This window comes from Oreochromis niloticus, linkage group LG12 (assembly GCF_001858045.2).
Source record: "Oreochromis niloticus isolate F11D_XX linkage group LG12, O_niloticus_UMD_NMBU, whole genome shotgun sequence".
Lineage (NCBI taxonomy): Eukaryota > Metazoa > Chordata > Actinopteri > Cichliformes > Cichlidae > Oreochromis > Oreochromis niloticus.
The window spans coordinates 12,038,776-12,064,583 of record NC_031977.2 but is presented as its reverse complement, the minus strand read 5'-3'; the positions used below and the strand labels follow the sequence as shown (position 1 = coordinate 12,064,583).

The 25,808-nt window shown below is 40.8% G+C and overlaps 2 protein-coding genes and 1 non-coding gene across 4 annotated transcripts; all 3 read right to left on the bottom strand.

Annotated features, from left to right (window-relative positions):
* Nucleotides 1-1,114: 1,114 nt before the first annotated feature.
* On the bottom strand, nt 1,115-21,559 carry trpm6 (transient receptor potential cation channel, subfamily M, member 6). 2 transcript variants are annotated; one of them, XM_013271594.3, is made up of 40 exons: nt 21,269-21,559; nt 20,428-20,507; nt 20,194-20,232; nt 19,393-19,582; nt 18,872-19,085; nt 18,492-18,616; nt 18,189-18,360; nt 17,911-18,085; nt 16,486-16,609; nt 16,332-16,404; nt 16,052-16,152; nt 15,812-15,946; nt 15,115-15,168; nt 14,674-14,808; nt 14,424-14,549; nt 14,005-14,273; nt 12,664-12,892; nt 11,165-11,317; nt 10,882-11,037; nt 10,627-10,755; nt 10,275-10,526; nt 10,000-10,174; nt 9,033-9,147; nt 8,758-8,954; nt 8,532-8,664; nt 6,884-7,322; nt 5,903-6,566; nt 5,501-5,592; nt 5,228-5,330; nt 4,929-4,975; nt 4,747-4,811; nt 4,625-4,650; nt 4,458-4,508; nt 4,236-4,301; nt 3,831-4,129; nt 3,614-3,696; nt 3,331-3,536; nt 3,182-3,233; nt 2,951-3,054; nt 1,115-2,273 (listed from the first exon to the last, which is right to left on the bottom strand). In XM_013271594.3, the coding sequence occupies exons 1-40, from the start codon at nt 21,284-21,286 to the stop codon at nt 2,179-2,181; spliced, it is 5,961 nt and encodes a 1,986-aa protein (XP_013127048.1). In that variant the 5' UTR covers nt 21,287-21,559; the 3' UTR covers nt 1,115-2,178. The 2 variants fall into 2 exon arrangements, with proteins under 2 accessions (XP_013127048.1, XP_005473206.1); XM_005473149.4 differs by having other exon boundaries at nt 2,951-3,063; nt 21,269-21,558.
* trnal-cag (transfer RNA leucine (anticodon CAG)) lies at nt 11,820-11,902 on the bottom strand. The gene has a single exon. It is a non-coding gene; the product is annotated as a tRNA-Leu (tRNA).
* Nucleotides 21,560-23,126: 1,567 nt separating the features above from the next.
* On the bottom strand, nt 23,127-24,761 carry wu:fa19b12 (uncharacterized protein C9orf40 homolog). Its single transcript, XM_003445527.5, has 2 exons — nt 24,254-24,761; nt 23,127-23,950 (listed from the first exon to the last, which is right to left on the bottom strand). The coding sequence occupies exons 1-2, from the start codon at nt 24,623-24,625 to the stop codon at nt 23,789-23,791; spliced, it is 534 nt and encodes a 177-aa protein (XP_003445575.1). The 5' UTR covers nt 24,626-24,761; the 3' UTR covers nt 23,127-23,788.
* Nucleotides 24,762-25,808: the final 1,047 nt, after the last annotated feature.

Sequence of the window (25,808 nt, the reverse complement as noted above, 5' to 3'; positions counted from 1 at the left end):
CGCTCATGTTTACTGATTCTTTTTGCTGCTTTTGGGACAGTGAGGGAAGTCCATTAGTAAGCTGTGACACAAGCGCCATCACAACACCGCAGGGACAGTGAATTCCAACTCTGACTATGAAGTTTTTGTGTGTGACGTTTTTATTATCCCTTGTTAGACTGTGAATCAGAGGGCTGGGATGGGGCTGTAAGGGGAGGTGGGGTGGGGATGTGCCGGCAAGAACGAGTGGCAACGCAACACTGTAAGTAAGATACTGTAGCAATAAGAACTGGAGGCATTTACTACTGTCATGTTTGCATTGTAAGATTATTTTTTATTTTATTACTATTTACTATTATTATTGTTCTTATTATGACTACTATTCTTCTATTACTATTAGCCTATTGTTGTTCTGTTCTATTTGCATGATGTTTCAGAGCAATGAAACATTTGGGGCTTATTGTGTTTTCTCTTCTCATGATAATGTGGGTTTCGTGGGAGAGGTTTTTTTGTTTTGGTTTGGTTTTTTTGGCAGGGTGGGGAATGGGTTGTGGGCAAATTCCACATCAATTTAGTCGGTTCCAAGCAATTTTTTTCACATACTGAAAGGATTTTTAAATAAATGCTCTAATTTATACGTGACCAATTATAATTTGTTGCTGGATTTAAAATGTTTTGGGGGTTTTTTTGTTCTCAACCTCTGAATGTGTGCGTTGAACGGCCCTTTCTGAACTGGCCTTACTGAATCGGATAACCCTTGAACCTGCTGTGGGAGAATAATCGATTCTGAATGTTATGGAGTAGTCTGTTCAGTGTGAGGGGCTGAACGCATCATGCGCCTTTACCACTCCATCAACACAGAATGACATCACGGAGCGCACAAACGAGCAGTCGTCGGCTCTGCGACGTAACTCGGACAAATTGCGCAGACAATTTTTTTAAAACATGCTTAGTTTGAAACACGTTTCCTACGCTTAGTCGAACACAATCCAGACCTTCTTCTCCCTTTCCTGAGAAAAACCCATGTGCGCGTGAATGTGTGCGTGTGAGGAAGAAAACGAGATGTGAGATGATGTTCTGCTCTACCAATGCTTTGTAAACTTTCTTGATGCATTACACATTTGTGCAATTGGAGTAGTGTTAAAAATTTGTTAATTTATTGTTTAGAATGTCTTTGCATCCCAGCAAGAGCAAATAAAACAAAATGTAGCAATCTGTAACCAAAACCTAAAAGGTACTTAGGCTACAGAACTTCTTTTACACAGGACTAACAAAACAACAACAACAAGGACAAAAATAGAAAAAAATACAAAAAAAGAGACATTTGTTTGTTTTCAAAGTGCCATAGCTAGTGAGGAGTGGAAGGATTGGCAGAGTGGGGCGTAGATGCTTTACGGTGTGAGTTTACTTGAGAAACCAATCAAAAAAGGGGAACTCTGAGGAAAAACCTGTATGTGATTACACTGACGAACCGTTTTTACATTTTATGCTTTTTCATTTGGTGAGGACTCTGCTTGACTCTGAACTCTGACTCTGCTGTAAATCCACGAGCTCTACTGTCCAACACTACATTTTCAGACGAGAACAAAAGAGTGACCATGCGTGTGTAAAAGCATGCATCTGCAATAAAGTGAGTCACGCCCATAAACGATGGATCAGAGTGGGTCGAAGTTCAGAGCCACGCAGGGGCCTTAGTGAGTTCTCCTTTGAGATGTATATACAATGTGAAGGTCTGAAGTGATTTTTTTTGTTAAATTCTATATTTTATCGCTTTTGTAGACATTTTGTTGTGGGAAGAAAAAAAAATAAAAAGAAATTTTATGGGTGAGATTCTGCTTCATTTTTCTAACTCACATACAAATCATAATATTATATATCAGATTAATCCATAACGTCTCCTGGGAAAATACAGCTATTAGTTATATACTGAACTAAAAATAGTACAAAAATTGCATTTTTTTTACAGTTTTTTCTATCAAGAATGAACGTACAGTTAAATAACAAGTTATATTTTTATCTTTTTATATAAAGTGTTCTGATTACCGCTTTTCCTTTATTAACCCTGAAAATCTATAAACATCCTTAGTGCAAAATCTTTGGTATTATCAAGGATCTTTTGTGAAGAGGCAGAACTTGTGTTTACGGAAGACACCTATAAAAGTTCCCATGCTTTCTTTTCCCTACTTCCTGAGTCAAAGGTCACTTCCTGGTTTCGTCGTCTTCTTGCTCTTCTGTCCCCGACGTTGGCTCCGCATCAGTGCCGTTCTCGCTGCTGTCCGGATGGTTTCTTAAATCTGAACAACAGAAACATCAGTTAGCGACATGTCGCTCCAATAACACAGTCATTACCACAAGAAAGAGAATACTGACAGGCCTGGGAGGAAATCCACGCATCCAGCATAAATAATTTGGTTTGATTTGTTGGTGAAATCTTGGAGAGGACACAAGAAGAGGAAGAGGAAACACAACGTACCTTTGAAATATCAAAACAACTGTGTCTGAGTGTTTGCGTGTTTGTTTGCTGGGCTTGTTTGTTTGTGAGCACAGTTTCTTTCCGCGCAGTTATCCTCTAGATGCCGGTATCATGTCTACCCAGAGACGTTAATTAATAGCTAATCAAAGCTAATGTCTCAGCAGCACATCGCCAGCACAAAGACATGATTAATACGTAATCAAAGGCCGCTCAGCACAAAGAAGGGCCCTCCCCCATGCCTCAAACACTACTGTTGTTATAGAAATAAACGAACACTCGCAGCTTAATTAGCTGGCTGTTCGTGTGTGCCGTCTTTATTTGAAGTTGTTGGGGATTTCTCTCTAAGCCAAGCTGGCCTCCTGAGTGACGACACCGAGGTGACATACAAAGGCATGTATGCGCACATGTGCAAAAACAGGTACATACAATGAAATGCTAATCTACATGTCACACACTGGATCAGACAAAAAAGTAGACAAGGATTTGTATGTTTCTGACCTTTTAGACCTAGTCTGTGGCAGCAGGCGCTGCAAGAGTGTTTCTGCAGGAAACCATTGATGCCAGCATCTCCAAGATTATCAGGTCCAAAAAGCATCTCACCCCTGCTAACACTGCAACAGAGTCAGTCAGAGTGCAGACTTTCATCAGTTCATATGGGATAAAATGTGAATTTATAAAATTAGAGAATATAAATATCACTTATACGCATAGCAGAAATGGTTACTGCACCTCTGGTCCTCTGCCATAATGACTGTCGGATCAGTCAGCTCCTCTCCCACTCCTGTCAAAAAGAATAAAGGAACAGATTTTAAAAAAAAAAAGAATCAACATCTCACGTGTGTGACTACAAACATGCAAAGTAAAGTAAAAGTATCTGCCTTGTATGTCGAGCACCAGCAGCTCTCTGCGTGAGTACTCGTATGTCCAGTGGGAAAAGGCTAGAAGCATTTCTTCCAGTGAACAGCAGGGGGTGATCTCTTCTCCCGTGTTGTTGTTGTATTTCCTGAAGTCACCAGACATGTTCCTTTCAATCGTCAGCCACTGACCATTAGAATGCCAGAGGACCAGTGACACGTCAAGAAATCTGGTGGATAGAAAGGGACAGTTATTAAATGCACGGACACACCTAACACACACACATAGGAAAGATAAAATAGTGACCTTGGTGAGTGGTGCAAATCATCAGGTTTGACTTGGTTAAACACTTGCATCATCTTCTGGGCTGCTCTCTGCTGCTGTATCTCCTTCACAAACAGAAATTGATCATAGTGTTAGAAGTACTTGAAACTCAATTCAAAACTGTGAAAAAGTAAAAGATTTGCTAACCAGCAAACATAGACGTTTCCTTGATGACTTTATAGAGTTTTGGTACACATACCCTTAAACAAAGCTGCAGTGCTGTGCTACCATGGAAGTACTTCTTACAGACACGAACCACCTCTGGTCTGAAACCTTTCACCACGTATACCAGACCAGGTCTGAGCACATCCTGTTCTGCCCATGTACAGAGAACCCGGCGGCCCTGCCGGAGGCCACCATCCAACGAGCCTTCTTCGCTCATGAGGGGCTGCAGGATAGCAGACAGGCCTCGTGATGACCAGGAAGAGACTGAGCTGGATTCAGGGTCAGCATCAGAGGCTACTTCCTCCAGAGAGTAAATGCTCACCTCTTCACCTCCTACAGAGAATGTTCAAAAACTTGATTAAGTGCACAGAAATGGATTTTGGGGGTAAAACAACAGTAATGAAAAAGAAATAAATCCTAAATCAAACAAGCAAGTTACCCATGATTGAGACGGGAGTGAAAGGGATGGTCTGAGCCAGTCTCATCAAATTGTTTCTCTCCACGGCTGTTAACACACAGGCACAATACAGGCAAAACTAAAGATGAGCTAATGTACGAGTCACTGAAGAAATCACTAAAACAATAGATGCATAATAGACGATCCTTTCAGGATCTATTATTTAATTTGGATAATTTATTTTTCTGCAGCTCGTGTAAATACCTGAGTAGTGTGGATACAAACTGTCAGTGGACTGGAATGAGGAGTTCTTGGCTGCAGCAGGTAAGATTACAGGGCATTAAAAAACAAAACAAATACATGTTACTATAACAGACACTACATGACCACATGTTACAGAAAATGTATTCAATCTGTACGTCCAGAAATACCTTCAGCTGACATGCCACTCTGTAATCTGCAACAGGCATCAAGAAAACATTGTTACGTTTAAGTAAAGAGTTTGGATAAATTCAGGGTAACTCTGGAAGGCTAAAAAAGAAAGCAGACTTACGAAGACCTGCGGCTCATGGGCCTGGCCCAGCTGTTCCAAGCTGAATGTGTGGGGCTCCATACATCCTACCAGTAATCAAAGCAAGAACACTGACATATTTTACACTAATTATTTTAGCATTACTATCGCTAATGTTACCACAAATTACAAAATATTGTTACCACACTTTACCACATCTTTACCTGATGTGAAAAGACCTGTTTCTGCAGCAAATCCAGTTGTTCAAAATCTGAAAAAATATTGATAATAACAGTTTTTAAGTAAAACATGAGAAACTTCACATGGTTGATAATTTAAACATTTCACATATACATATCAAACTTTGTTTCTTTTAATATGAAAAAACAACCTTGTCTACTTTTCATTCTTCTTGTTCTACAGTACACACATACAGAGTAAGCAGAGTGATGCACACTAGCAGATGCTGTCTGAAAGCTCTGTGTACAAATACAACATGTACTCTATTAAATGCAGGTCTTACTGAGCTGACTGAGGCTGGTTGAAGCCGACCGACTTGTGGGTTCTCCTATCAACCTCCGGCGTCTTCCCCAGCTGACATCAGACAACTGGGAATGCATGGCTCCCTATTTTCCAAAACAAATAAAGAAATGGAAAAGCTTCTCTGTAAAGAACCACCAAATGAAAATGAAAAACCCATTCACACAGATAGCAGGGATTTAGTTTTATGACTTTGTGCCATGTTTTGCACCTGACTGATCCTCTGCTATGAGGAGCACAACTTTTTTCATATTACCAAATCTAGATTGCTCTCTTGTATCTTCACAGTCTTTTTGTTTTTGCCTTTGCTGTCCAAGACCTGAGTAAAGTCAGATGATTTGGACCACTCTGCAGAAACACAGACGTACATTATCTGTTATTGTGTGTAAATGCATGATAAAAAAAATAGACAAGGTACACACAGATTTTCAAAATTTCCTTCTGATTATTTTCATCAGGGACAAGATACAGAGAAAATGACTGCTTATGACCTGAATAACCCTTAAAGTTCTTTTATGACATTGTTAGTTCTGACTTGCAAAATTGAAGTTAAGATTTGCATGCGGTACATATCACAAAGCTCTTCATGCAAACTCATTGCTTTAAACCAGCAGCGTCCAAAGATTAACTTGATTTTCAAACCCATGCGTTATCATACCTTGGCTCTTGCTGCATCTTAGTGATGTGTTGTTCTTTAAACCCCCCCTACCAAGCAAACTCTCAGTGTTCATTGATTCATTGAGAGAGGGAAAGGATCCCCTGGTTGGACTGAGGGGTGCTCCAGCGAAAGTCATATTTTCCATGCTGGATGACAAAGATCTGCAGTAGCCATACGGACGGTCCCTCGACAAACATGCCCACCTGGGGGATTTTATGGGTTTTCTCCACTGGTTGGAATTTCTGGACCGAGAAGTTGGCTGACTATCATCATGAGAAAAGGCAGGATTTGTCAAACCCTCTGAGATGTCTCGTGGGTCGAACAGAAAAGCACTGCTGGAGGCTCGGTGTACGTCTGTATTAGGCAGTTCTTCCTGTGTCTTTTCCTCCTCTTTCTCTTCTTCTTCTTCCTCTACTTCATCCTCCTCTTCCATGGATGTTTCTTCCTGACTGGTAAACAAATATGACTCACAAGTCCAGAATCTTAAATGGAGTGACTCCAAGCCTCTGGGAGAAAGAGGAGACCCACACTGGGATGGTTCACAGGACTCACAGGGTGTCTGATCTCTGACACCAACTGAAGAAAATTCTCCACTGTTAAAGTGGGAGACGGACACACAAGACCCTGGCCCAGAAGCTCCCTGCTGATTCTCACATGGATGATCCTATGGGAAAAAAATAAATGATTAACAAAGTATTTTAAATTCTTTAAGTCAGTGGCTATTTAGTTTTAATGTTATAAAGCTGTGAAGAGAATACATCACATTAAAATAAGGACTTTATGGATACTTTATGGATCTCTTTTAGCTTGTCTCCCCCTAAAGGCCATGTTCAGGTTTGCAACAACTACCTCTTCTTTCAAAGAGTCTAACATGAAAAAGGTTTACGGATCAAAACATTGCATTTCCAATTAAGTGTGAGGAAGTAAAGCATTATCTTTCATTCTTATGAAACAACATTACTAGAAGACAACAGCAAGCACCTCTGTTGCCCTTTCTTCTGGTTCTCCTGTGTGTCCATATCTTCCTCCCCTGCTTCCCCTAACTCCTACATGGCACTCCTGTGATTCCCGTCTATTCCCTGCCAAAGTGTAGCCCTTTAGCAATGAAGGCGGGGTACTTTTATACGGCTTGGCCACCAATCGTTGTATATTAGCAACATCACAGTCTGCTCCACTTCTGTGTGGAAGGGTCCAGCTGTGAGGGATGGCGTGCTGGGATGCTGTAATGAGTCGACACTGAGCCAGGCGCGTCTCCTCCTGATGTAGGTTGTTGGATGCAGAAAGAAATGTGAGGGTGTCCACAGCCAGTGCAGAGAGGTCCTGGAGATGACCGAGCTGAGAGTCTAACTCCGACAGGTTATCCTGAATGAAGTTGACCTTCTCTGAAACCTCCCCCACCATCATGCACATCTCTTCTGTTCTGATGGAACAAACATGAGCAAAAATGGTGAACAATGTTTTTACGATTTATTTACTGACGTTAAATGCTTTTTGTACACTAAACACAACCACATGTTCAGCTGTAAATTCACACCACACAAGGCAAGGGAAGCCTGTGTTAGTAGGATCACAATATAAGCACAAGCTATATATAAGCTGGTATGTGAGACAAAGTAAATAAACATTTAAGAATCTACCTACTTACTTGTTTGTAAGAAGGAGCATTGGAGGCACATTAAAAAAGTACTTCAAAACATGGAGATTAAAGTTATCGTTTCAAGTCAAACAACTGCCACGGCTGCTAAACCCTCTACATAATGTCTTGTGTAGATGAGTTAGTGAAATCCTACTCCAGAGTTGGTTTTAGTTACAAGGAAATTATTTATTTTTAAATACATAAACACGGTGTGGTGATAAGCGCAGATTTAAGCGCAGTTTTAACACAGAAAGCTGCATCTGGTTAGAAAGAAAAACCAGAGTTTAAGCCCTGATTTATGCAAAAATGAAATAGCTGGCAATGACAGATGCAAGAAAATCAATGGTTACAACCTTGTGCAGTAAAGAGGGTTTATGTTGTATCACAAGACATGATATAAAAACTGATCAAGGTATTTCAGTAACTCTTCTACACAAGGCAATTTGCAATGGTTGTAATGGGTGCAGCAGTCATCGCAGTTGTTTGACTTAAAATGACAACTTTAATCTCCACATTGTAACTTTACTCTCAAAATAATAATAAGTTTAATCTCAAAATGTTGGCTTTATTGTGAAAATGAACAATAATATTTTTATCTTAATGCGCCTCTAATACTTCATTTAAATCTAATTACATGAGTTAACTGCTTTCATCTTGGCACAGTATGAATACCTCATTATTTATTATGCTTATCAAACTTATCAATATTAAACTTAACAATGTGATAACAGACAGAGCGATTGTTCGTGTTATAGAAGGAATAATCTATTGGCTCTTGCATCGGACACAAAAGGAACTCTACATCAAAGCAATGATCCTGTGCATGGCTCCCAAACAAGACAATTTTACAAGGCTACAAAGTTTCCAGCCATAGTGATATGGCAGGTTGGAGAGCGAGACACAGATCCAGCAGAAACACACAAGCGCTGGTAGCTCATCTTAAATAATCGGACAAAATAAAAGAAATGAGAAGCCCCTTGTTTGCAGTCCTACCTCTCAGCTGTGACTTTGATCCTGTTCTTTTGACTGTTGAGCGGGCATTCGCTCTTCTCATGAAAATAGGCCTCCACACATTTCTCCTCAAACTCATGCAGCTTCTTGCGATCCTCGTGGCCCAGATAGAGCTCTAGTAAAGATGAGTGAGACGGGAGAAGTATAGAGATAACTGCTAAACTATCACCATTTTCTTCCTTTACAGAAAACATGCTGTGGTACTTACTAAGTCCAGAGGCTCTCTCTTCCCGCTCAGCGTCTCCACTAAATTTCTTGTAAATAGCTCTCAAACCCAGGTCCATGTGACTGAGGAGGTTTAGGGGCGGTGGCAGCCACGGTCTCACTTGATAGGTCATTATGTAGCGGTACCGGTTGTACTTCCACAGCTTGTTGGATGTTGATGCCATGTCAAAGTAGACATTGCTGTTAACAAGAGTTTGGTTTATTGAAGGGTAGCCCCTCAAACAATTACTATAAACTAAGATTTTTCAATATGCTTACTTGAAAAATGCGATGAGGATGTTGACCATGATGATATACTGGACAAACATATACACAGCCTGGAGAAATGGTGCAAGAAAGGATGCAGGAGGACAAGAATCATCTTCCTCACATGCTGTTGACACACAAAAATACACCGATCTTAAACACAGTGCAATCGTTTTTTTTATTCTTATTCATCATACAAAAACTATCAGAGACTTGGTATGAATCTCCTTCTGCATCGTGAATGGTAAATTAGAACCAGATTCATAGAAAACTCTACAGGGACAAGAAAAGGGCACAGAGTCTTGCAACATATGGTATGGCCGACACAGAGCTCTGATTTCAACATCACTCAGTCGGTCTGAGACATCAGAAGCAACTGAGAACGCCTAAATCCACGCTGGAGCAGAGTACATTAAAAAAATCTTAAAGTAAGAGAATTGGCACCGTTTACAGGGTAAAGTGTGACAGACCTTGCACTGATTTGTTTACTGCTCTTCATATGGAAGACACAGACATAGCTCTTTGGAAGCATCCAAACTTTATTTTTTGAACAATCTAAGTTACACCTTCAACTAAAAGCAGCAAAAGGACCTGAATGTACTGTAATGTCCTTAATCATTTATACCAATTACATTTTAAGTGATTTTGTTATTTCCAGCATATTATTTATGCACGAAGAATCAGCCCCTGTAATAAGTGAAGTTGTCTAAATTCTGAAACAAAGAACTCCTTTCAGCTGCAGTCAATAACAAGCACTGCAATACAAAGGTGAGTCAAGCAAAGCTCACCTTGTGAGGTAAGACTGTTTGAATGACCTTAATTCAAGTGGAATAGGATAAGTGACAAATTAGCCTTGCAGCAATCTTCTAGTCAGTATTTCCAAGAACTCAGGGCAATGCAAAAATCATAAAGGTTAAATTCTACTGCTTTAAAAAAAAAACTTTGGTTAATAAGTATCTAGTGTTATCGGGCCACTAACGGTCTATCTCTGATGCATAGACCTCTCCATAGATCATCCAGTAGGGCTGGAAGACTATGTCTCGAGCCAGGCTCCATGATGGCTCCTCGTCTGGTGACAGGACAGCCTTCCTGGATACTCCGTAGCTCAGCAGCACTATTGCCATCATCACCACAATGTAAAACATGTTTCTGGTCTGGGCACAGAGAGAGTGAGAGGTTACTAAAAAATAAGAAACACACACACACTTCTCAACTTTTTATGTTTCCAGTGAGTGCTGTGCAGTCTGTACACACCATCTTAGTGATCATGGTGAGGTAAGGGCCAGCATGCTGATTAACGGCCAGCAGATCCATCACCCTGATAAACCAGAAGATGATGTCCAGGCAGTATGTGAGGCGTCCTGCTGTCCGGTAGGGATCAGAGTGCCAACGCATTGCCAGTCCAGCCACGAAAAGCAGGATGGCAATGAAATCTGATATGTTCCAGTATTCTGAGAACCAAATCTTCAGCTTCTGGCTCAGTTTTGTTGCCTCAGACATTAATATCTAATTACAAAAGATAGAAATTTACATTACTACTGACTTGTGATTTTATGTTCTCCAGTAACACTTTTTAATACCTTCTGCTAAGAACTGAACCTCTGACCTCTCGGGTTTTCTCTGCTGCAGTTGACAAGATGTATGCTATAACCAGCCACTCCGGAACACTGGGTTGATCCTCCATCTTCACCAGGACAACATAGGAGAATAACATCAGAAAGGCCAAGTAGGACATCTACAGTTGAATCAGAGAAAAGACATTCAGAGAGAAGGATGAGAACAATGTATAATAATCATCTGATTGATGCACTTTGAGAAAGAGAAATGTTTTATCGTGTGTTAACTAACATAAAAAACCTACCGTGTGAAACCAAAACTTGACAACAGGAGCTGTGTAGAAATCATAGAGTGTTGTGATCCAGGAAACACAGCGCACAGTTATAGAGGACATGGTTTCTGACACAGGACCAACACGTTTGTCTTGGAAAGAGAGTCCTTTCTCTGCATCATGACTACCCTGCATGGGTAGAGTAAATGAAAAAAAAGAAGAAAAAAAAGACAACCATACAAGTGAGGTGAAATACTATGAAATACTGTAAGATGTTAGCCAGTTGAAATTTGAAAGTACTGCACTCCTACTGTACCGTGTGATCAGAGCCCTTGGTGCCTGGTGCTGACTTGACTGAGTCGAGTCCAAACAGCATTGCCTCGTGTGTCTGTGGTACGTGACACATTTCAGCTTTGCTTTTAAACTCCAGAAGTAGGATGGCAGGAGGCAGAAGAAGGCTCAAAATAATCTGAGAAAAAAGGGAGAGCGTGTCTGGCTACTTTAACAACCTCCAACAAAACATACTGCTTTGCAAAATATGAAAAAAATAAAACAACACTTGAGGTACAAACACAATCATTTAGCACAACCAGGCTTTAATGGGGGGGGGGATGAAAGCAGCTGGTGATGTGTGAACCAAAAGAAAACAGCAAATCATGGCTGGAGCGCTCCCTAGCTACACTCTACATGACAGGAAGATGTAACAATGAATGAAATTACCGATGTGGTTATGTGGTGGAAAAACATGGCTTTAAGTTCGACCCTAGATATCAAATCCCAGGCAGAACTTCATTATGTGACAAACTGCTAATTCAAAATCTCCAGAATCACCTGAATGTGCAACAAGTGTGTCAGAAGAAAAATTCAACGACAACAGTTAAGTGTAACTCCAGCACCCTACCTCACTTAGTGCTAATATGTTTAATTCAGAATACTTTAACAATCCCTAAGGAAATTTTGCAAACAGACAATGTCAGAAGTGGGATTCGAACCCACGCCTCCAGGGGAGACTGCGACCTGAACGCAGCGCCTTAGACCGCTCGGCCATCCTGACTTGCACTGAACTGCAAATTAGAATCTGGGAACTGATGAAGGTCCACAGGACTGAAACATTGCAATAAATATATTAGAAATAATGGCAAGCTTTTGCAGAGACAGTCACATTTAATTGCTTTTGTGGAATCTTATTTACTTACTGACAATTGTGTGCAGGCTCCTGTCAAGTTACCAGGTTAAGTTACTTTCTTGTTAAACTTAAGTGTTAAGCAGTTGTGCTATAAGCACTACTTAATTTCGGATAGTTTTGTGCTTACATTTGACTTATGCTGTGTCATTATATACAATGCTGTGTCAGCACTATTACATTATAATACTGCTGCTGCTACCAGCCTGTTGCAAGAGATTCACACTTTGAATTAGCTAGTCAGTCATCAATGATAGCAGGTAATAGGAAAAGAAAGATGGAACATGCCCTTCATGGACTAAAAATGCTGCATCCTGTGAGCTGCAATTGCTGATAAGACATATTCACAATTTTTTTTTTTGTAATTCTGCTGAAATATTTTTGTATAATTTTGAAACTATATCACCCACCCCTCCCCTGTACAGCTTTCAAGAAACATCAAGAAATCAAATCTGATTATATTAAATACAAGTAAAAAATTTTTTTTATTAAAAAAATAATAAATCACTGTTGGTCTCTTAGCATTCACCTGGAATGCTAAACCCACCTCCTATCTTTATTTTTCTTTTTGCAGTGATGCAATTAAATGACACTGAAATACAAATTTTATCTGGTTTATCTGCAAAGTTTACCTTCAAGAATGAGTTTTTTCTCATGTTAAGTGGACCAGTCCAGAGATCAGTGAGGAGAGTCTGGGTGCAGGAGTGTGAGACGAATGGTCTGTGACATGAGGAGACAGCCATCTGCAGACAGGTGAAGTGGCTCCATTCCTCCATCTCATAAGTCAACAGCTTCATGGCCATCTGCTCGTTCTGACGAAACGCACAATCTAACACATCCACCGCCAGCTTACCAAACTCACTGACACACCAAGACAGAAGAGATATATAGTCAATGCATGTCAAGCCTGTGATAATTAAAAAAAATATGCAAGAAAAAAACAAAACTCCACCAGTAACACAAAAAAACCAACAACACAGGAGTACACACTTTATGTGTTAGTGTGTATTGTACCCATATCTTCACATATACAAAGTAACATATGCGGTCCTGAGGGGAAAAAAGTGTACTGCATGGTAACAGTTAGTTAGTATTACTCTATTTAGCAGAAACGACCTTTGTAGGTGCTTCACAGCTATAAAAGGTTTGGAGGTTTCTTGCATTTCAAATCTTCCAAGAACATTTCAATGGGACTCCAGTCTGGATATTGCCTAGGCCGTTGCATTCAAGGTCAGCTTCAAATTAAACTAAAGTTTCAGACATACCTTATCCTTAATATAGCCTTCATAGCTGAATCAATGACTGCAAGCTGCCCAGTTGCTGTGAGACCGAGGCAGTCCCCAAAGCATAACCTTTCCACCACGCTTCAAAGACAGCATGAAATTCTTCTCCTAAAAATAACTCCATCTTTGATTTGTATGTCCAGAGGACATTATGTCAAACGTGTTCTTTCTGTCTGTGTGTTCACTGGGAAACTGTAGTTCTGCCTAATGTTCTTCTTAGACAGCACCTTAAATGCAGGTCAAATATGTCAATCTCTATCCGACTGTAGACGCAGGCACTTTGACATCAGAGTTACCTGCAGGCACTGTGATGACATTTTGAGTTGTTGGAGATTTATTTTTGCATCATGCAGTATACCCTTGAATTTGCTTGGGCAGTCAGTCCTGGATAAATTAGCATTCATTTAAAATTGGTTGGGCTGCCTTACAGCCGAGTGATTTATTTCAACTAAGTTGGAGACATTTTAAATCCCTTACTAGACTCACAACACAGGCTTAGAGAGCTACTTAAATCTTGACACGATGGCATCACATATTTCAGTAGAAGAGAGAAAACCAGAGCTTAGATGGAAATGCAAAAGGTATTCCATTATGTGCCACTTTTTCAGAGTGTATCACTGCTATTAATAAGCAATGGATCACTGCTTGTTTAAAAATGTTGAATAAGTCATACAGTTCAATGACACTCACAGTGAATACGTCTTGAATCGCTCTATAATGTTATCATCCAGGCTGCTTTGACGTGCTTCAAAGGCCATGGAGCGGTAAAGCTTGCAGGCCACAGTTGCACGTGCCAGCGCTTCTTCTCCATGTTGCCACAGGAACAGTGCCATTTGCTGCCTTTGCTGAAGGACTGCCCACACAAACAAGTCGTTGAAGTTGAAAGGAACCAGCAGTGGAGCATCATCAAGGCCTGGTGTAGACACCTCCTCACTGGTACTGGGTGACACATCTTGCTCCTAGAAGAAAAAGTTAGATGTATGAAAAAACATAAGGGACAAGGAAATGAAAAAACAATAGATGGGAATGTGAGATTTTTTGTCATAAAACAGATAGGAAAATTAGGAACTGTTTGAATCTATATCTTAAAAAAATAACTCTAAACCAACCTTGCGTTTGTAAGGCTGGGCGGTCCTAAAGAAATGCAGGTCCTGGAGGCTCCTGTTCCTCGTAGAGCTTGGCATCAGTCCATGTCTGAGTTTAGAAAAGGTGGCTGAACTGTCTCGTCTACCATTCTACAGGCATCGAAGGGAGAACAATATTTGTATGAAAACTGAAAAAGTAATTAAACCAAAGGATTTTTAAATGGCTTTTATCAGGGTGCAGGGGGCAAAGAAAAAGAATGCAATCAATGCTTACTTTTTCGTGCAATCGGCTGTACGCAGCTCTGAATTGTTTGCGTGTGTAGGTGCTGCGGTATGCTCCTCCTATGAGGTATTCTATCACCAAGCCCATGTCAATGATCGAAAGACGATAACCTGCAGGAAGGGAAGTCTCCCCACAAACATATACAAACACGATAAATAAACATATATTGTGCACATGTGAATGTGGCTGCTACAGCAATTAGTATTTATAACATAGAAAAGGGGAGGGACCACCCAGGTTGCTGTCAGTGCACAGTTCCAAAGCTGGCATCTGCAATGCTATGGAGGAACATTAGTGCACATGGGAAACTTGCACATCTGTAAAGACCTCTTTAATGCTGAACAGGTCTTGGAGCAACAAGACCTGTTCTTTTTCGAGAGGGAAAGGGAAGCTTGATGTGCACCCAGAGCTACTCTCAATATCAAAACTCACCTGTTTTGCATCTTCAACGAGGTGGTGCAAGAAGCGGGCTGTTGGCCCTTGTGCCTGCAGGGAGGATTTTGTATAATTTTATAAAAAGAAACTGGCAGTAAACAGAATATGTAAAGTGCAAAATCAAAGCAAAGTAAATTTACTAGTTACTTTTAACGGCTACATAATGCACATGCAGTCACAGCTCCACAAATGTTGAATTGTTTCTTTAAGGAACTGCTTATCCCAGCATTATGAATAAGTGAAAAGGCTTTTATACACAAATATAAGAGCAACATGGAGAAAGCTGAGTGTGAATGTATGGCAAAGAGCTCTGTGATTGTAGAAACATCCTAAACCAACTACTGGGAAAATATTTTGGATGCAACTGACCACAAAACACAAGAGATCCTAGTGCAAAAACACTTACAGTGACTGTGATTTGGATCAAAGCAGCTTTGGGAATTGTGAGAGAAATTCAAGAGAAACAAACATAAAGGGATTTTGTATGTTTGCACAGCAAAGTGAAAGCCAAACGCAAGAGGAAATACCCCAAGATAATCAAAAGTTACCCAGTGAGTAAATGTTATTTTCTGAAAAATATATTTCACAGAATTAATTTTAATGTTTTCCGTGATTAATAGAATGATGAATAACAAATAAAAAAAAAGAAGTGTCTTAAATATTTAAAGCAGATATATTAATATATTATAATAACCATGTTGTAGAGCTCTTCAAGGCGATCGACTGTGAGGAAGCGGCTCATAGTCATGCCGTTATCAATCAGCATTTTGACAAAACTGACACGGTCCATCACCAGAGCATCCAGCATGGCTTGCTCCAAGGAGCCCACCTACACAAATAAAAAATAATTTACATTTCTCATCTTCTGCTTTAATGGAAAATAATTGCATTACAGTTTTGCATTAATGATTCCCTTTGTTGTTGACTGTCTCACCTGCCAATGCTGTCCATATACAAGGACGTCTTTCTGTGCAATGTCAGCCCTGTCCCACGCCAGAGTCATACTCAGCTGCTCTGACGGACTGGCCTTTGTGCCTGTTTTTGATTCAGAGCGACAAAACACATAACAAAACTCACACCTCTGCATTTCTGCACTAATACACCTCTTTTTCTGGCAGATTTTCTGACTTACTAAGAGAGAAGCTCCAGTCCTACGTTAATGAATCAAAGTCACTTGAGAGAAAATGTTTGATAATTAAGAATGAAACCAGTACCCTTGAGAGTAGCAGTCAAAATGGCAGCATCTGGTGCCATCTGGTCATCTGACTCTGAGTCAAAGATGGTTATCTGTTGTTCAAAGAAACACTGATTTAGTAGTCCATGTCCTCAGTCACAACACACACATGCCCCAGAGGCTGTTTTACTCACAGACTGTCTATGATCCATACACTGCAGCAGGAGAGTATAGAGGTCAGTGGCTTCAGTCCTCTCCATTCCAAACACATCTCCGATCGTGGTGAGGAAGTTCTCTTTAATGTCAGCTTCCAACGGTCTGAAAACAAACAAACAAACATAAAAACACAATCAGTGTACATTTGGACCGGCTCAGCCCTTTCCATGTGGAATTGCATGTTGCTGTATGGTGCTCTGGCTTCCTCCTACAGTCCAAAGCTTGTTAGGTCATCCATCTAAATTGGCAGTAGGTGTGAATGTAATCACAAATTGTTGTCTGTCTCTCTGTGCTAGCCCTGCAATATGCTGTTCAACGTGCAGCACAATAGTTCACAACAAGAAGGTCCTGAGAAGGTCGCAGAAGGTGGAGTCATGTTCTCACCGTGTTTGCACGGGTTCCCCGTCTTCCTCACACAGGCTAAAGACATGTAATTAGTGGGGTTATATTAATTGGTGATTCTAAATTGACCGTAGGTGTGAACATGAGTGCAAATGGTTGTCTGTCCCTCTATGTTAGTCCTGCATCAGGCTGGCGACCTGTCCGGGGTGTACCCCACCTCTCGCCCTATGATAGCTAGGCTTCCGCTCTCCATGAGACTGAATTGGACAAAAGGCTAAGTATATGGATGGAAGGATGATGTACATTTGAAGCAATTTAATATTTGTAATCCTGTGTCTTTTTGTTAAATGTTAAATAAGTCAAAATAAGAGTCTAACAAAATAATTTATGACCTTCCCAGAGCACCTTTTGCTTTTTTGTACTAAGAGGACACAGCTTTCTAATTTCCACCTTTAACAATCAGTGAATTGCATCATCATCATCAAGTTTTTATATACACCTATTGGCTAACCCTTCCTAAAATATAAACGTCACTCAAATGTAGTTAGCATTACAGGATCATACTACTAACTGTGTGTTTGGGTTCATCTGAGATGAGGAAAAAACAAAGAATGTGGCTGAGGTCTAACTGTTTTTTCAAACAGTTGGCATATGTGGCTCAGAGGTAGCGTGAGGTATCTGCTAATTGGGAGGTCAGTGGTTCAATCTCTGACTCCCCTAGCCTTCGCACTGAAGCATCCTTGGGCAAGATACTGAACTCTTAGATGCATCTACTGGAGTGTGAATGAGGCTTGGTGTAAGGAAAGTACTTTGGAGTGCTCAAATTGAGTAAAAGAGTGCTAAATCTGTTTACAATTTTTCAATCTAATGATATAACAGCAAAGGGGAGATGTGCCCATTTTTCTCTTTTTCACCTTAAAATATGCCCCAATACTCATGAAGAAGCTGTTATAACTTCCACTTTGCCATAAGTATAAATTATGCTTGCTCATTAAACCAGTTGGCTCAAAAAGACCCTGCTATGCATCCACTACAGGCCTATACCAACCTACGTACTGTACCTGTCAACAGCAGTCTGCTTGTGTAAGAAGGCGAGTAGGTCAGCAGCCCTGCCTGATCCCTCAAACACAAACACTGGCACAGGGGGCACAGTGCTGACGTAGTCCAACACTGTAGACACCACAGAAGGACCTCCCTCCACCACCACACACACCACAGGCACTCCTTGGTTCAGTCCTGCAAAAAAGAGAAGAGATGATGATAAGACTTCAGTCAAATCTGTGTGCTTCCTGTTTTGTTTCTTTTGTTAGTTTTTGCGCAAAAACACAAAGGGACCCACGGGGATGTATCTTCTGTAGTTGTACGTGCTTCTCCAGCTTCCTCCTGAGGCCTTGCTGACAGCCATGCTTGCCCAGCGTTCCATCGTCCACCAACAGGAAGTGGGAGTGGAAACCATTGAGACAGGCTCTCTTGCTCAAAGGGTTTCCCACAGGCTGGTAGGGCCTGAACACCTGAAGCGATGTTGAATCAGTGTCAGTCAAAGACAAAGTAAAGCAGCGCAGTGGGATATGGTACTCTGCGTATATCCAAAAAATGTGGTGAGGAATGAAGTAACGTGCAAAAACACAGGTTCAGTACTGACATCTCTGCCTATAAGGTCCATGTTGTTGTCAATCACTCCCCAGGGTGTGATGCCAACTGTGTTTCTCTTCCTCAGGTCATGGCTTCCAAAGGATTTAACTGCATCGCCTACATATTTAGACACACCTGGAGGGCATGCAAATAGCAGCTGAATGCACAGCAAATACACAATAAGAACAAAAGCACTAAAATCCAAGGGGTACTTTTATAACAGCACGGCATACAGAAATGTAACCTAACAAAAACTAACCAAAACTGAACTTTCCAGAAACAGAACACAGATCAACGCAGAGTTTTTCAGATTTAAATAATGTGATTGCTGCCAGTCACTAACTGAAGACAGGCAGAAAATAATGCTCCACAAAAAATTGTAAAACTTACCTGTATTAATGCCATCGGTGAAAATCCATGCCCCTGTGCTGAGGGCAGCAGTGATCAGCCCTTTGCTAAAGGACTGGTTGACTTTAGGTGGCAAGGTAAAATTTTCTGAGCCTCCGTGGACACTCAGTAGTAGCTTGGGTCTTTCCATCTGCCATTCCCTCAACATCAGCTGGAGTAATGCTTCTGACTTGGAATCCACAGCAACACGAACATACTGGAAAAACATGAAAGTGTTTCCGACTGAGAAGCTCTTTGTACTTTTCTGAGGTGCTGCTGAGCCGATTGTTTTGTCACTATATTAGATAGCATCTTTGCTTTCATGCATCGCGACCAAATCTGCTTACATCATAGCAAAGCAAACTTTACGCAACCATCAAAATCTAGGTCTTATTAACAGAGAGCAAGCATTTGCTTCTATATGTGAAGCAGTCTCTTGAGCGTGTGTACATTTGTTCCATTTTACTTTTCAAAAAATATTCCTTTGGCCTAGAAACACGCACAGAGCTGGTAAACTCACAGACCTTGGCTCGACAAACACGTGTGGCAGTATCTTCAAAGTCTACGGTGCCATAGGCATTGGTGGGACTGGCCCTGGTGTGGCGCTCCATGGACCACTCCTCTTCCACATCCTGTCCAGGACCAGGACAGAGGGACAATGGAGGAAGGGAGTCTTGCCAAGAGTGTTCCCCTATCAGGCGGCCGCAGCAACATCTAGCAAATAGAAGGACATTGCATAGATGCATAGGAAGAAGCATCGTAAGGTAATTTTTTAGCATGATTAACTTCAATCATACTTTTACAACACTTCAGCATAATGTTGCTGATTTTAAATAAATTAAATCAAGTAACTATTTCTGATAGTCTGCTATTAGATAATAGGGATGAGGCCAAAAAACAGTAACAAAATTATCAGTGACACTTGACTGCATGTTAGCTCCTCAAAATAGAGGCAGGGTTGTTAATAAGCAATATTAGCCCTAAAAGATGAAAGTAATCCACCTGGACTTTTAAAACCAGCCTTCAGTGATTCTTCCATTTATTTCCTAAATCCCACACTTCCTCTCCACCTCCCATTGCCCTTGAGTCCACATTTCTGTGTTTGGCTGTTGACCAATCACACATTTCCTGCCATTTCCCCATAAATGTGCGGTGCAAATGTAGGAGAAACAAGGCAGAAAAGGACATGATGAAATGCTGAAAGAATGAGGGTGGAGAAAACAATACAGAAGTATGTAGTAAGAGAATACGAAAGAATATAAGGCGAGTTTGGTAGGACAGCATCTTCAGAGTCATATTATAAGCACACAATTCATCAGTGATACCTTATCAAATTTTGGCAAACGTGGCATACTGGACTACATCTGAAAGAGACAGGAAGCAACGCGTTATCAAAATATCCACATGGCTGCTATTCCTGGAAGTAAGGGCTACATGCCAAATAGTTCTGCTCTCAGAAAAATGTTATTTCAAATAGCTGCTGTTAATGTTATACTACAATCTGTGTGTTTTTTCTCAGAATCATAAAAGCTAATCAGTGCAATCAGATCCCAGTTTACCTGTGCTGATCCCAAGAGGAAGGGATGAACTTCACACACTCTCTCCTGGAGAAGGCTTCCTCAATCCAACACTTTCTGGACTGAAAGAAAAGCAGAAAATATTTACTTACAGCACACAGATACTGGAGCTGTTAAGCACTATATTGTCTTCTTTATTGACTCGTATTCCAGGAAGTGGAAGCACATTAGTCCTGAAATAAAAAGCGCGTTTATCAGTGACCTTCTCAGTGAAGCTCATTTTAGTGTCGATCACATGCTGAGCAAACAGGGTAGTAAGTGTGGATCCCTCCCCATCACAGAAAGCTGAACTGCAAACACCTAAACCCTGAGCTGCAGCACTCAGCCCCTCCTTCCCCTTCACAGTAAACTTTCCTTCATGTTTCCCAGGAATATTTAACAATGGCCACTGCAGGGAGAGAACTGCTATCAGGAAACATGAGCACACACACATACACAGACCTACACATCCTCTTCCTCTGATTAGTCTACACGTTTAGCGAAGTAAACAGTGCCGAAATGGAGCTGTTACAGTTTTATATGCAGTAAATAAAAACGCCCATTGTGCAGCAGCAGGACCAACAGTTTAACACGTTTTATGCACAATGAACATCCGTGTTATGTTACTACACTAGTTCATTAAAAGTTTATTATTATTACCCGTTTTATCTAACTTAAAATCACCGCTAAGCGCTGCTAATATCACTGTTAGCAAACCGTTAACGACGACAGGGAAATATTGTTCAAATTTCTCATGAGTTCAAGCTCACATTTCGTAAAAAGTACACTTGTTGGAAATAAGCTGACCTACTTAGTACATATATATTTATAGTATATGTCTTACCATGGCTGCAAACTTCATTTATAAACATGTTCGAGTCTAGCAAAGAGACTCCGCTTCATCATTACTCTCCCGACAAGGACTGAGCGCCCTTTAATCAGTCGCTGGTCCAAAGGGCAGGTTTCCAATAAGCCTTGGGGAGTTCATGGCCTCCTCCCTCCAGCTCGGTTAGGAGTGTTTCACCTCCTTAAGTTTTCAGTCAGGAAATGGTTGAGGCACTAAGGGTGTCTCCCCCTCTTTCTCATGAAGGAATGTGGTGACTGGTGACAGTGGACACTGGTGAGTCAAAAATCATGCTTAAGTCTCGTTGCCACAGCCAAAGTGAGGCTCAAAACACCTGCAGTGGTAGTGAAATAAACAGGGTTGTACACTTAGGCAGGACAGAAGAGCAAGTTTTCCATTGCGGTAATAATATTAATATTAATAATAACAATAATAATATATGGCAGATGTCTGTCATAGATAGAAAAATCTTGAGCTACTCCTCAAATATATATATTTAGCTAGGAAATTTAGAAATAGGTGCAGGTTCAGTTTTATTGAAACGTCCAAACACACATGTAAATATGATATATAAGGCAAAACCTGAGTTTTCACAATTCTAGCAAGCTTCAAAGACAAACTCTCTTAGGCAAACTTTCTTGTAATTTCTTCAAGTAGTCTTTGGGAAGAGTTCTTCAGGGTTCTTGAAGCACATTCAAAGTTTATCTTTAGGTGTTTCTGCCTTTGGATCTGTTCTCTATCACCAGGATCCCACACTGCTTCAATATTGTTGAGGTCTGGGGTCTAAGGAGGCCAATCCACGAAAGATAGTATTCCAGTGTGGGTTTCTTTTGAGGTATATTTATACTGTACTGACATGTGTTTGAGATTATCATCATGCAAGAATGAACCCACTGCCAATCAAATGCTTTCCAAATGGTCAAGGTGAATCAAAATCTGTTGTGCTTTCATAATTTCATTAGTTTTGGCAACCTCCACAACACCAATGGCTAAACTGCAGCTCAAAACATGACACACCCTCCGTCATGTTTTACACCTCTCTCCTGCCCTCCTCTTTACATTCTCATGGCAATTTCTACAGAAAATTTCAAATTTCGATATTTCACTCCATTGGACAAAGGATGTTGAAAAAGGAGCAACAAGACATAACAAGACCATGAAGAAGATCCATGGATGTAGTGAAGGAGCACGTGCAGGGTTGGTGCAACAGAAGAGGATGCTCTTGATGGGGTCAGATAGAAGCAGATGTTTCACTGTGGTGGCCTCTTGAGGGAGCAGCCAAATGAAGGTTCATCACTGCATCAGACCCATTGCAGCTGATTTTCAGCTCGGTTCTTGTGTAATTGTGCATACCTCAGCCAATGGCTCCACAATTATCCGATGCCCAGTCCACTGTTTTAAATTTAAAACCAAAGTGCTTTTTAATGCAGCATCTAACCACCTGCCTGGATACGCCAACCACAGCTGTTCCCTGCACAACTGATGTTAACCAAACAGAAATGGTATGCAAAGAGAGCTGTGAGAGTTGTGCCAAAAGTGAAACCACTGCTAATTTAATATTATACTAAATTTAGATGAATAAGGAGGACGAGCTGAATTTTAACACAAAAACCTTTACAGATGTGAAAGCATTTTTGGGGGGGTTACAGTGCAATAAAAACATTTTTTTTTTGTCACTAATTGAATAATCGTGACAAAGAATCATGATTATCATTTTGGCCACAATCTTTCAGCCCTAATAAAATGTGAATACATGTGGTATGAATGTGTTACAGATGGTGCTCCGCTGCCTGTCCAGTATGTGGTGTAGAGGGTGGTCAGCATTATCGTTGATAAAACCATAAATAAAACCAAACAATTAAAAGAAAAGTCACAAATATATATATTTTTTATTGCCAATGAATACAAAGGCATGTAACAACCAGCTGTAACTGGCAATCAGGTGTGTACTAAATAAATGTACAACCAACAAACATCTACAGTTCAGTCACACAATTTAAAAAGTGCAACCCTACATAACTGGACCAAATTCGTTCTGAAATGCAACTATTATCTGCAGACCAAGCATACATCTTTAATTAGATCTCTAATTAGTTAGACACATGTTTATACAATCCTACTCAACTGTAGGTTTGCAAAGTAGGGGCTCAGCATTGAACACGGGAAATCAGTCAGTGCTGTTATCAGGCTTTCTGAAATACTGGTCACACAAAGCTGTTGGATCTATAAAAAGTTTGAAACAAGTTCAACTTCTGTGAGTTCAAGGTCTGTGAAATCTTGCACCAGACTGTGGCTCACTTAAAAAAAAAAAGAAAAGAAAAGAAAAAAGAAAAAAAGCCTGTGTTGCTCTACCGAGGCAGCCTTGGCAGGTTCCAGTTATCGCATGTCACCTTGATGCAATTCAAGTAACCTGTTCTTGATGCCTCTATTTGCTGAAGAACATCACATTGTCCTCATCACGTTCCCTTGCTTGTAACGGGGAGAGACAGCTTAAAATAGGCCTCGCTGTACCAATCAAATTCAAGTCTCCATGGCGTCAGAAGAAGATGCTTTTGACTTGTCTTTTGTTTTGGAGTGGTCGCTTGCATCTTCTAGCAGTGAAAGGTCAAGCTCAGGTAGGGGCACCCTCCAATACTGGAAGGAGTTGTAAGTGCAGTCTTCAGTGTTTGCGTCCTCATCGGCCTGAAAGGGAACAGAAAGATAGAAATGTAACGTCCAAAAGTAACTCAATGACCACATTTTGTTACCTGCCGACCAATCAGTCCCCTTTTTCACTGGTATATACAGTACACTAAAAACAAGTCTACAATGTGTAAATGGTGACATCTAGTGGACACTCACTGTAATTACACCAAATTCAGTTTTATTGCATGGTCGCTAAAACTATGGGCAGAAATCTGTGCCATCAGAAACTGAATTTGAATAAGTTAAATTTGAATTTGAATTACAACATCCCCGACTTCTGTTTTATTCTCCATAACTTACTTTATCATCAGCTTTCTGAACAGCGGTGTCTGGCTCCTCGCTGTCCTCTCGTGGTCGTTTCTGGGAGCTCGTGACTGAGCTGGAGCTGCGACGGTCCTGGAAAATTCCAGACGTCTGCACCGCCAAAACATTTACTACACGCTTCCTAACGTCGCAGGGTGAAGTCTTGCGATAAGAAGCGGTCTCTTCTTCGTCGAAATATTGCGGCCTCTTTCTGCAGCGGGTCCCCAGCAAAGCCAGGAGGGACGGCGGACTCACGCCCCCGGACGGAGCCATGCTCTCCGCCTGTATGTCAACAGCGCAAAGGGAGCGGTAACACCTCTTGGAGGGAGAGTTGTGCAGCAGAGTGTCCTCGGCGCGCCTCTTTGCCATGCAGTCTGCCGGTACGCCACTGATGTGCACAGAAAACCTGAAATCCCTGTGATTGCTGGATAACTCCGAAAGTGCGCAGGAGCGTGTTTAGTGATGTACGATCTCGAAATGAGGAGCACCGGTAGTAGAATTATTGCAAAGAACCAATCAGAATAGAGCACCGCTTTCTAGCCCCGCCCAGAGCACCCAGGCTCCAATCACTTAACTCTCACCTACTTCCTGCAATTTACAACACTGCCTGATACTCATTGGTTTGTGTACATCAGCGCTCAGGAAAATATGTGCACTCACAAAAACACAGACCACACTGGGCGAGGAAAGTCGTTAATGCATTTAACAGTGGACCAGCCCTGAGGGCTCATGCGCTAAGTATGAACACACCTCAAAGAGCGTGAAGAATGGGATAGAGCCTTTCACTGGCCTGCTATCTGACCCATGCTTACTCCCTAAACACCAGACCCCTATTCCTAACCACTGAGTGCAAAGAACAACCTAAACTCCCAAGTAAGCAGAGAAAAAGTATTGACCAGTCACACAAATTAGATCTAAATGTGCTCACATTCTGTCTCATTTCTCACTACAGCCTCTCTTAATGCACTGCTTTCCAAGCTGGGTCTGCACGGCTGATATCAAAAACAAATCCATAGCTTTCTATTTTTGTATTTAATTAATTCATTATGGCAGTCCTGGCGTTCCATAATTTGTAACTATCTTCAAGCCTATGAAATACTACCAGCACTGTGCCTGGCATAACTTATTTAGACACCTAAAATGTATCCATCATTTCAAGTCCCTTAAAGAAAAACATAATTAATTCAGCTAATAATTAATAATCAATAGATTATTAATTATAATCAATAGATTATTAATTATTTGATATTTAATTGTCACTAAACATTTGTGCTTTTTTCATATATCTCTGCTCTGTTTTGACCTCATGATCTTTGTCCTTCAACATCTTTCAGTTAAAACACTTGAGATGTGACTGAAGTGCAGGCCTTCAGATTCATGGGGTTCGGTAAAAGTTCTGCATTAATAATTTAGGAGAGCCTGTTGTTTTTATACAGTCCTCCATTTTTAGAGGCTGAAAACTGATTGGACAATTTTTCATGAAGTTTTATGGCCAGGTGGGGTTGGTTCCCTTGTTATTACATGATAAATTAAAGAGATAAATTATCTGGAG

What these genes read in the sequence shown, in the direction of transcription:
- trpm6 (XM_005473149.4), bottom strand. An exon ending in ACTACAGAAGATACATCCCC is followed by an intron (nt 18,086 to 18,188) that starts GTGGGTCCCTTT and finishes TCTTTTTTGCAG; the next exon opens with GACTGAACCAAGGAGTGCCT. An exon ending in GAGTGGCATGTCAGCTGAAG is followed by an intron (nt 4,509 to 4,624) that starts GTATTTCTGGAC and finishes TACCTGCTGCAG; the next exon opens with CCAAGAACTCCTCATTCCAG.
- wu:fa19b12 (XM_003445527.5), bottom strand. Translation starts at nt 24,625, where the DNA reads ATGGCAAAGAGGCGCGCCGAGGACACTCTGCTGCACAACTCTCCCTCC. An exon ending in TTCAGAAAGCTGATGATAAA is followed by an intron (nt 23,951 to 24,253) that starts GTAAGTTATGGA and finishes GTTCCCTTTCAG; the next exon opens with GCCGATGAGGACGCAAACAC.